Source organism: Bidens hawaiensis, unplaced genomic scaffold, assembly GCF_021521415.1.
Source record: "Bidens hawaiensis isolate Kalapana, Puna unplaced genomic scaffold, B.hawaiensis_p1.1 tig00003781_1, whole genome shotgun sequence".
Classification (NCBI taxonomy): domain Eukaryota; kingdom Viridiplantae; phylum Streptophyta; class Magnoliopsida; order Asterales; family Asteraceae; genus Bidens; species Bidens hawaiensis.
In genome coordinates this window covers 1766353-1778187 of record NW_027491218.1, presented here as the reverse complement: position 1 = coordinate 1778187, position 11835 = coordinate 1766353, and the positions used below count along the sequence as shown (strand labels likewise).

Below are 11835 nucleotides of genomic sequence, written 5' to 3'. Positions count from 1 at the left end.
AAATCTGGTTGTCCACAATAGTGGATATTTTTATGGTTTTGCATTGTATGTAGCAACGCATGGACTTGTATTCTAACATGGTTTACAAGTCATTGTATGCATGGATTTACTTCCACGTGTTCTGATACGTGTCTCTACTACCATTTTTCTTTCTGATTATAATTGCACCAATCTACATCTTCAGTTGTTCTTCCACCACAAACGTAACTGACACCGATCGAATTTGCGCCGACTTATTGTTGTAACACTTGAACTTTACCAACGTATGGGTTTCAACGCTAGGGTTCTACCAGTTGTCCCGGCGCAACACACCAGGTTTAAAAACTATTTTCAACAAAGGAGGATGGGCGTTTTGATTGTTATTCAAGTCCCATATTGTCATGTTCTATGCTGTGGATAAGAGGAGTCTGTAAAGTTAATTGTGTTCGAGTGATGATATTAACATGACGAGTGACATCATAAGAAGTCTTAACACAAATTACTAAAACAAAAACCGTGACTTCTAACTGGTGAAACATACAATATAGGTGACTATTAGATACATCATATATCCAATGCATTTTCAGTTGATATTGGTTACGCTCGTTAAAATACCAAAATTAAACCCACAAAATAAATTCGTCAAACCAAAATATTAAAAAAAAAATGTTTACAACGACACTTATTCGATAAGTAAAACCCGAGCATTGTTGATAAACCCGGCCATGGTGAAACTCGAGCGTTACGACGACGAGTCAACGTCGAATTTGCTTAGTATCAGTTACATTCGCTACTTCGAAAAAACTCATGTGTATGTAAAATCCGAACGTTATTGGTAAAATCGAAGCACTGAACCCCAAAAGTTAGTAAAACTCGACGTCCTTAACGATAATTTCCAACTTATTTGTTAAATTCATGTATATATTATTTTGTGCTTAAAATGTTTAAAACGATACTTATTCGGTCAGTAATCTCGAGTGTTACGACGACGAGTCGACACAAATTCAGTCAGTATCATTTACATTCGCTACATCAACAAAACCCGGACGTATATAAATCCGAACGTTACCTGTAAATTCGAAACTCTAAAACTTGAAAGTCAGTAAAACCCGAACGTTGTTAACGTTAATTTCCTAAATTCAGGTACATTCGTATTTTGTGCCTATGAATCCCATAGCGTAAAAATCTCTTCAATCCAGATATCACACTCACTCAAATCCAACCACACATCTCAAACCCTAACCCTAACCGTCACATATCCGCCGTCATCCGCCATGTCTTCACGGCGTCTCATCGCCACTCTCCTCCGCTCCTCTCGCCACCGTCCTCTATCCAAATCTCCACTCGCCGCCCGCTCACTCCCCCGCACGCGCCCTCACGCGCAACCATCTCCAACCGGCTACTTCCTCACACGCGCCGCCACCTACTCCACCGCCACCACCTCAGCTCCGGCTCAACCTCCACCACCAACCGCTACCGGATCGCATGACGGTAAGATTACCGATGAGTTTACTGGCGCAGGTGCGATTGGACAGGTGTGTCAGGTGATTGGTGCTGTGGTGGATGTTAGGTTTAGTGAAGGATTGCCGCCGATATTGACGGCGTTGGAGGTTTTGGACAACTCGATACGGTTGGTGCTTGAAGTGGCGCAGCATTTGGGGGAGAATATGGTGAGGACGATTGCGATGGATGGGACCGAAGGACTTGTGAGAGGGCAACGCGTGTTGAATACCGGTTCGCCTATTACCGTAAGCGGTTGCCGTTGTTAATTTGAGTGTTTAGAATTAGTTAAGAGTTTAGTATAGGTTAATAATGAGTAGTTAGTTATTTATCTTATTGTTACAATATAATGCCTTGGTTTTAAAATGCTCAATGCGTGTTTTGATTTGATAAACCGATGCGTGATGTATCCGGTACATTAGTTATTAGAAAATACTAAGAAATTGTTTATTGATAATATTTTTTATTCGTTAACTTTTTAAATAGTAAAAAATAAGAGATTAAAGTTAGGGCTGTAAACGAACCGAACGAACACGAACAAGACCTTGTTCATGTTCGCTTGTTAAGGACATAATGTGTTCACGAACGGTTCACGGACACAAATGAAATCGGCAGAGCCTAGAGATTGAGACCAATGTATGCATTCATCAATGTGAATAATGAAAGTCTGTAAACGAATCGAACGAACACGAACAAGGGCATGTTTGTGTTTGTTTTCTTAAAAAATGACCATTTGTGTTCGTTTATGTTCGTTTGTTTAAAATCTAAACGAGCATAACTGAGCAAAGATAAATGAACATATATGAACAAATGTAAATGAACACAAACAAACATAAATGAAAACAATTAAATGAACACAAATTAACAAATATAAAACTTTTAAGTAAATGACTCATCCATATAATATTTAATTATTTTATATTCTTATCCAGATAATATTTAATTCATCATCATCATCGTACTTAGTATTTCTCGCCAATAGCAAAGCTATGGTAGGGTCTGAGGAGGGTAAGATGTAGACAGCCTTACCTCTACCCCATAGGGATAGAGAGGCTGCTTCCGGTGAGACCCCCGGCTCGATAGTAGTTTTGCATCAAGACTTGGATATAAGGCACATAACACTCAATCATCGGGACACCGGCTGATTGGTGCATGTACCCTTGCCTTTCGGCTATCAATGCCACCACATGATGCCTGATTAACCTTCCGTCACTTTTAACATTATTTTCACGAGATTAGTAAAATAACGTCAAAATTAGTGCAATTTCACTTTTGCCCACCGTGGGTTCACACATATATACATTATATGCGCGCACCGCAAGCAGGGCGTCCAGATAATTTTTATTTTTTTTGTATTATTACACAAACAAACATAAATAAACAAACGTTAGCAAACATAAATGAACAAACGGAACATGTGTTCATGTTCGTTCGTTTAATTAAACGAACACAAGATTTTTGTTCATGTTTGGTCGTTTATTAAATAAACGAACTTCCCGCCGGACGGTTCACGAACAGTTTTACAGGCCTAATTAAAGTAAATAAATTCAGAAAGAGCTATAGTACCACCAACGACATTTTATGTGTAACCAAAATAATTGTTTTAAGTTTTAACTCTGCGCGTACAAGTAGTCTATGCATGAATTCACTTCGACTAAAAAATGCACACACCAGACCGCATTGCACGTAATGTGGTTTAGAGTGCATCATTTTCACATCATGGAATTGCAGCACATAACAATCTGATGCGATCTCATCAGCGGCTCAGCGCATTGTGCATTATGCGTTTTTTTTGTGTGCATATTAAAACCAAGCATAATACATCATACTTCATAAAATGTATGAGAGTGTTTATTTTTTATGCTACATACATTTATATCATGGTTTCGTCAGTCTAGGATTCATTGTTGTCAGATATCATGCTAAATTTCCACATGTTATCATTATGATAGGTACCTGTTGGCAGAGCTACTCTTGGACGTATCATTAACGTTATTGGAGAGCCGATCGATCACAGAGGCGAAATCAGTATGTTTTGTTTTCCATTGAGTAGCATCACTTATTCTAGTTAAAGTGTTTTATTGCTATCTAACTTGTTTTAATTTTAAACAGAAACCGATCACTATTTGCCTATTCATAGAGAAGCACCTGCTTTTGTTGAACAAGCAACTGAACAACAGATTCTTGTCACTGGTATTAAGGTAATACACGAATGAAGTACACACTGCTTTTTAAATACTGACACATCATTACGAGCTGTAAATTTATAATAATCTTTTTATGATCTTTTAGGTTGTGGATCTTCTTGCACCATATCAGAGAGGAGGAAAGATTGGTCTTTTTGGTGGTGCTGGTGTTGGAAAAACTGTTCTTATCATGGAGCTTATTAACAATGTTGCTAAGGCCCATGGTAAGTAGATGATACTATTTGTAATATCTTAATTAAGCATTTCAGTTTTTTATTAATCATTATTTATATTCTTTTACTAGGTGGTTTCTCTGTATTTGCTGGAGTTGGAGAACGAACCCGCGAGGGTAACGATTTGTACAGAGAAATGATGGAAAGTGGTGTCATCAAGCTAGGTGACAAGCAGGTATGTGTAATTGTGTATTAGATACTTATGTTATCTGTAACATGTTGACTAAGTTTGACAATGTTATTTGAATGCTTGTTTTTTATTGTTCATGATAGAGTGAGAGCAAGTGTGCTCTTGTGTACGGTCAAATGAATGAACCACCAGGTGCTCGTGCTCGTGTTGGGTTGACCGGTTTGACCGTTGCTGAACATTTCAGAGATGCTGAAGGACAAGATGTGCTTCTGTTTATTGACAACATTTTCCGTTTTACTCAGGTAACATTGTGGTTAACAACTGTCTTACATTATTAAAATGCAATTGAGTAATTATGTAATTCTTGTATTTATTATTATGTAGGCTAACTCTGAGGTGTCTGCTTTACTGGGTCGTATCCCATCTGCTGTCGGTTATCAACCAACGTTAGCTACAGATCTTGGAGGCCTTCAAGAACGTATTACAACAACTAAAAAGGGTTCTATTACATCCGTGCAAGCTATATATGTGCCTGCTGACGATTTAACAGATCCAGCTCCTGCAACTACTTTTGCTCACTTGGATGCCACTACTGTGCTTTCCCGACAGGTTTGCTTCTTTCCATCTATGGGTGGCTAGGATAGTCGTTTAAAACGAGCCGGGCTGGTTCATATGCAATTGCTTTTTTGACTTTCAATTTTTGGGTTTTTACTTAAGGGTGTAAACAAGTCGAGCGTAACTAGGCTTTTATCTTTTTTAAAACAGTTAAATGACAATGATCGAAAGATGATAGGCACAAACTTTTCAAAACATAAAGGGCATTTTTTGTTGGATGAAAAGTATAATATGTTTTAAAAATAATATTATTTCATTATCACAGATTTCTGAGCTTGGTATTTACCCTGCTGTGGATCCTCTTGATTCCACATCGCGTATGCTTTCACCCCATATTTTGGGAGAGGATCATTACAACACGGCTCGTGGTGTACAAAAGGTTCTCCAGAACTACAAGAATCTTCAAGATATTATTGCAATTCTCGGAATGGACGAGCTTAGTGAAGATGATAAGTTGACGGTTGCTCGTGCCCGTAAGATTCAAAGGTTTTTGAGTCAACCCTTCCATGTTGCTGAAGTTTTCACTGGTGCCCCTGGTAAATACGTCGAGTTGAAAGAAAGCATCGGTAGTTTCCAGGTTAGTTTATTATTATATAATTTAAATTATGTAATTTAATAGTTAACGTCGTTTAATTTGTGTCGTGAATTGGTTGTTTATAGGGAGTGTTGGACGGGAAGTATGATGATTTACCAGAACAATCATTCTACATGGTTGGTGGTATCGACGAGGTTATTGCCAAGGCCGAGAAGATTGCCAAGGACAACGCCTAGACCGCAAACACTCTTTTCCAATTTCTTCTTACCCGTTTGGAATAACTTGTTGATTTTGGTGTCGGCATTTTTTTATTTTGCGAGTCGACTGTTGTGTTGATTTTGTTATAGAGAAGCTGAGACAATGTTCGCCCCCCCCCCCTTCCCCCTTTTCGGTTTTTTATTGACAGATAATAATGGGGGAAAATTGTTGAAAGTTGTATAATTTATGTTCATCGCCTCTCGCATTTTCAATGTCTTGTTCTAAAGTACCTCTACTTAATTCGCTGGCTCGAGCTTAAATGAATGAAAATAATTGAACACATAAGATGTATGCTCGTATTTGTTCGTTATATACATCGAGTCCTCAGGAGCGGCTTAGAAACAGATGTATAATAGTTTGTATTCTGTTAAGACGTATATAGACTCGCTATAGCCAAAACCGCGAGTGATAATGACTTGATTCCAGTTGTATCCCAACATATCATCTATTGATGAAATTATAACTTATATTTATTGCAAAACAACAAAGACTAACTACAGTAATCCGGTTTTTGGGCCCGTTTGAACCATCAAACCGATAAGACACTGGTTCGACATTACAACATAAAGATTACAACAAAATGACAAGTCTTTTAACTAACATGCTAATTCATCTTTTGGAACCCTGACCGGAGAACCGACTGTCTACAAGTGACTTCAGAGTCCATGCATTATCAGGACCGGACAGGTTACCGACCCATAAACTTAACGGTCCACGCACCGCCAAAGTATAGACCCAAAAGCGGGCCTGCCAATAGCAACTGAGTAAGCGGATCGGTTGAAGGGGTTACAATAGCTGCAGCAATAACTGCACCGACCACCACGTATCTCCATATAGACAACATTTGATCCCCCGACACCAAACCGACTTGCCCTAACAGTAACTGTATCACCGGAACCTGTCGGTTTCAAAATCAAAATTAAATTTGTTACTTTTTTTGCATATTTATACTCATAAGCTACAAATTTACAGCAAAACATAGAAAAGTAGAAAAGCTTTATATACCAACTATAAAAATGATGTTCATTTATCTTTTATTTTATAAATGTTGGCATAATATGCTCAATCAATTTAAGTTACAACACAAAGCACATTTTTTAAAAAGTAAAAAACTAAATGGGTCAACCCACGAATCAGTAGGTTGACTCGAATAAGCGAACATGACCCATTTAACCCAATTTTTATTATTATTATTATTATTATTATTATTATTATTATTATTAATATTAATATTATTATTATTATTATTATTATTATTATTTTGCATATTAAAACTCTAAAAGTACAAATTTACAACAAAAAAATACCAACATTTAAAAATATTTACATTTATTCTATATAATTGAGGTTCATGTCTTTTTTTATCTTTTAAATCCTGTAAAAAGTAAAAAATCAAACGGGTCAACCCACGAATCCCCAGGTCGACACGAACACGACCCAATGAGCCAAACATGCTCGACCCAAAACTAACCCGAACCCGTTTAGACCAAACCCAAACACACGAATCCCGTGTAAGTTTCATGCCGTTTCAGAAATTCACACCCCGATATATATTATTCAAGTACCTGAAAAGACAGCCCTGTACTGAACATAAGCACGAGCACGAACTCAAAGTATTGATCAATCAACCACAAGGATTCAACGACGCCCTCGGCATACGTAACAAAGAAATTCAAGGCTGCCGGAGTGAGAACCGAGTATGAAAATGCAATTCCCGCGTAAAAAAGTACAGATGATCCAAGAACAATTGGCGCCAAAAACTTTCTTTCCGATTTTGTTAATCCCGGAAGAACAAATGCTATGATTTCATACAGAATAATCGGGCTTCCTAATAGAAGGCCACAGTATCCGGATACCTGCAAACACAAATTCACATTCTTGATGGTTAAAGATCGAATCTTGCGATGATTTCAACGAGTTTATTATAGAATTTTGACTAAAAGTGAAATCTTTATAACAATGAATACCCGTGTAACAAGATTGATATTTGTTTTTATAACAATGGATACTCTCGTCTAATGAAAATGATAAAAATGCGAACTTTGACTTTCTACGGTCAAGTAAACTAACTTTGAGATGGCTTTAACAACTTCTTTATATATATATATATATATATATATATATATATATATATATATATATAAGAAAAGATAATTCTATAGCTAGAGGTGGCAATTTGTATGTTTGTATATGAATGGGTCGATTTGGGTTATGTTTTATTAACGGGTCAAGCTAAAAAGTTAGCTAAAACGGGAACGGGTCAATGTCAGCCTTGATGGTTAAAAAGCTAGTTTTGCAATGATTTAATCAAGTTTAGCATAATTGATATTTATAACAACAAATCTCCATGTAACAAGATTGATATTTATTTGATTATGAGAAGTCATTGTTTGACAGTGTCTCGTTTAGGAACAAAGTGGACGGATAAGAATATAAAGTCATAATTTATAACTATTAAAAAAGTGAACTTTGACTTTTAGGGTCAAACGAACTAATTCACAGACGTATTTAGCAACTTCTTGATAAAAAAAAAGATGCTTCTATAGCTAGAGGTAGCATTTTCAACTTATTCACATATGAATGGTTTGATTCGGATTATGTTTTGTCTAACGGGTCAAATTACAAAATTAGCATAAACAGAAATTAGTCGAAAGTCAACCAAAATGTATTTTAAAAGAAAAACTTCCCACAGAATTAATATGATTTACATAATCATACTTTACACATGATTATTAATCTAAAAAATTGGAAAAAAAAAGAAAAAAAACTGTTTCGGGTCAACCTAACACACAGTTCTGAGTCAAAGTGTATGTCTTGTTTGACCTAAAAAGTCAAATGAATACTAACCTTTAAAGTTGTGAAGAAAAACTCTCCAGGAGCTAACTGCAAGAATCTAACACCTTGACTACTAACAGGAGCTTCGAGAAGCACTATAAGTTCCTTTGAGTATACAAAACACCCCGCGATCGCGGCTCCAACTGCCAAAACCGACACGAAAAGGCGTTCTCACAGTTCTTCAAGATGGTCAAAAACACTCATTTCTTTATCTTCCGGTAATAACTCTTTATCTGGATAAAAAAAGTTGTAAATTGCACCCTTGTCTTGTGTATCTTGTTTCACCTCCTCAACCACCTCTACAATCATAAATCACAAAAAAAAAAAGATTAATACATGAAAGTGAGAAAAAACATAAAGATTAAAGAATGCAGAGAAATGAAGTTTTTATTTTCAATGTTGCATTTCTTGCGGTTTTATGCTTAAAATTAGTTATGTACTGAATGGTTTCACATATGATTTATAAAAGTTCAAGCTTTAAAAAAAAGATATAGTCTCAACTCCACAGTGTGTATTTTTAAGTTTTACCTCTATTAGACTTCTATGTATTAATTTCACACTCCACAGCCGAGCTCAAGCCAAGTTTTGGCTCGTTTAAGGTACCACACGTGCTCGAGCCAAGCTTAGGCTCGTTTAAGTTTTTCCACAAATTAAGCAAAAATAATTAAAAACACATATAAATTAATTAATCTTAAATCTTAAATATATATAAATGAAACCTCCCTACATTTTCTCAAACTACCAGATTCCTTTATTTGTAAATGGAGGATTCTCATGCATTTGACCCGAATTCACGGGTATGGGGGTCTCACCAAACCCAGATAGCCCTTAAACGGGTTATAACATCTCATTAAATTAAAAATTAAATACACCAAATATTTGATATGAAAATCCTATAAAATAGTGATATACTAAAAATTAGTATCCAACTTTTTTTAAAAAATATTTATAATTAAGAAACAATTTTATAGTAAAAAAAATAAGCGGGTCATGGGTCTCACCAAACCCAAATAGCTTTTAAACCAGGTTATAACATCTCATTTATTTGTAAAACCCTTTCATCATCAAATCCTAAATATATTATTAAATTCCTTACAATAAATAAAATTAAAATCTAAAAAAATATATAAATATTACAAACAAATAATGTAAAACAACATCGTAATACAGGGGATAATAACTGGTAAATAATAAACGAGCCAAACCCAAGCTTGAAAAATGGTTCACGAGCCGAGCTCGAAATGGAACGACTTGAGCTCAGGCTTGGCTTACAACATCTTCTAAAATTAACAAAATTTCCAGAAAAAGCATCTAACTTTTTCAAGATTCATCCAATAAAGTATTCAATTTACTTCAATAAACCAAGATCAATCAAACCCATCACACATTCTCCAACTATATAAATCTTAAACAAAAGAAAAAAACCCTAATCCCAACACATTAAAAATAACAATAATTCCCAAAAAAAAAAAAACTTACTAATTTGTTCTTCAACAGCAACTGGTCCACCACCTCCAATCCCAAGCTGTCTTTGCATATCTCTTATATCCTCAGGTGGAGGAAACCTTGAATAACAAATGACTATATTAACCTTGTTTCTTTGCCTCATGCTTACATGGGTCTTCTTCTTTTGAACCAAAAGATTTGTTCTTGAAACTAAACATTTGATGCAGCTTTTTGTGTTAAACTGAAGATTGACTAAAGCACTTGAACCCATTATTGTTTGTGTTTTTGATGTAATTTGAAGTGTTTGTGTTGATGAATGATATTGGTAGGTACAAGTTTAGTTATATGGTGCATGTTAGCAAAACTACACCAGTGGTGATCTAATCATGCGCCGGATGTTATTTTTTTTTCAAGAAAATTGTGGAAATGGTAAATACCCTCCTTCAAGTTGGGCTGTAAACGAACCGATCGAACATGAACAAGGCCTTGTTCATGTTCGTTCGTTAAGAAAATATTATTTTCATGAACGGTTCACGAACACTTACCAAACGAGATTTTATGTTCGTGTTCGTTCATTAAGGAAATTAATGTGTTCGCGAACGGTTCACGAACACAAATAAAATCGGTAGAGGCTAGAGAATAAGATCGATGTATTCATCAATGTGAATATTGAAAGCCCGTAAACGAATCGAATGAACACGAACAAGGGCATACACGTGTTCGTTCATTTAACTTAATAATTAATCGAACAAATATTTATGTTCATGTGCGTTTATTTAAAAATGGACATTTGTGTTCGTTTATGTTCGTTTGTTTAAAATCTAAACAAACATAACTAAATAAAGATAGATGAACATAAATAAACATATATGAACCAATGTGTATGAACACAAACAAACATAAATAAACTTAAATGAAAACACATAAACGAACACAAGTTAACATATATAAAACATTTAAGTGGATGATATATCCAGATAATATTTAATTATTTTCTATTAATACATAAACAAACGTTCATGAACATAAATGAACGAACAGAACATGTGTTCATGCTCGTTCGTTTAGTTAAACGAACACAAATTTTGTGTTCATGTTCGTTCATTTATTAAATAAACGAACTTCCCACCAAACGGTTAATAGTTCATCAAACGTTCGGTTCGTTTACAGGCCTACCTTCAAGTATTACGTGTATGTATAAAAAGTTAAAAAAGTACCTCTTTTGAGAATAAGGAGTGGGGTGTTTGCGGGTTCGGTTGTTGGTTTGAAATTTTTGTGGTTAAACTTGAAAAAACTTAAGTAAATTAAAGTTAGGTAGTTTAACATCGAGAAGAAAATCGAATTAGATTCAGTAGCTGACGTTTGCGTGTGTGTTAGATTGTATGTAGGTCAGTGTCCGTGTGTGAAGGACATGGAGCTTTTGGTTTGGGAAGAGGATTTCTCGTGACATGGTTGGGGCATTTGTAGATTAAGGTATTTATCATGTAATCTTTGAATAATGACTTTAATGCAATGTTTCTTATTTTTCTACTACAATGATTAATTGAAATAAATTGTATTTTAGGTATAAACGATGCGACGGTATCCGGTTGTAGGACACCTAGTTTGGAGCCTTACGAAATGGATTAGAAACTGCACAAATCAGTTCCAGTACTAACAAACGGTTCCAAGACCTGAGAGTTCGCCATCTAGTGACTGAAAGCATCATTATTTTACTCTTTGATAAAGTAGCATGGGACACGTGGAATACCGTGTGAATCAGCAAGGACCACCTCGCAAGGCTAAATATTAATGTGTGACTGATAGCGAAGTAGTACCATAGGGAATGGTGAAAAGAACCCCATCGGATAGTGTAATGGAACATAAAACCTTAAGCACGCAAGCGGTGGGAGGATCCCGTGGCTCTAACCACTTGCTTGTTGAAGAATGGGCTAGTGACGCTTAGGCAATGGCATAGTTAAAGGAACCCATCGGATCCGTAGCGAAAGTGAGTCTTTATAGGGCAATTGTCACTGCTTTATGGACCCAAACCTAGGTGATCTATCCATAGCCAAGATGAAGCTTGGGTGAAACTAAGTGGTGGCACGAACTAACTATTGTTGAAAAAACAGCATATGA

General features: G+C 35.8%; 3 protein-coding genes across 3 annotated transcripts; 1 reads left to right on the top strand and 2 right to left on the bottom strand.

Annotated features, from left to right (window-relative positions):
• Positions 1-1122: 1122 nt before the first annotated feature.
• On the top strand, positions 1123-5570 carry LOC143624474 (ATP synthase subunit beta, mitochondrial-like). The gene is made up of 9 exons (XM_077095116.1): positions 1123-1727; positions 3432-3507; positions 3592-3680; positions 3772-3889; positions 3970-4073; positions 4172-4330; positions 4413-4637; positions 4909-5220; positions 5304-5570. The coding sequence occupies exons 1-9, from the start codon at positions 1254-1256 to the stop codon at positions 5412-5414; spliced, it is 1668 nt and encodes a 555-aa protein (XP_076951231.1). The 5' UTR covers positions 1123-1253; the 3' UTR covers positions 5415-5570.
• Positions 5571-5882: 312 nt separating this feature from the next.
• LOC143624478 (sec-independent protein translocase protein TATC, chloroplastic-like) lies at positions 5883-10020 on the bottom strand. The gene is made up of 4 exons (XM_077095121.1): positions 9751-10020; positions 8284-8570; positions 7002-7292; positions 5883-6334 (listed from the first exon to the last, which is right to left on the bottom strand). The coding sequence occupies exons 1-2, from the start codon at positions 9986-9988 to the stop codon at positions 8443-8445; spliced, it is 366 nt and encodes a 121-aa protein (XP_076951236.1). The 5' UTR covers positions 9989-10020; the 3' UTR covers positions 5883-6334; positions 7002-7292; positions 8284-8442.
• LOC143624443 (sec-independent protein translocase protein TATC, chloroplastic-like) lies at positions 6125-8163 on the bottom strand. The gene is made up of 3 exons (XM_077095098.1): positions 8155-8163; positions 7002-7292; positions 6125-6334 (listed from the first exon to the last, which is right to left on the bottom strand). Exons 1-3 carry the CDS (start codon positions 8161-8163, stop codon positions 6125-6127), a joined length of 510 nt encoding a protein of 169 aa, XP_076951213.1.
• Positions 10021-11835: the final 1815 nt, after the last annotated feature.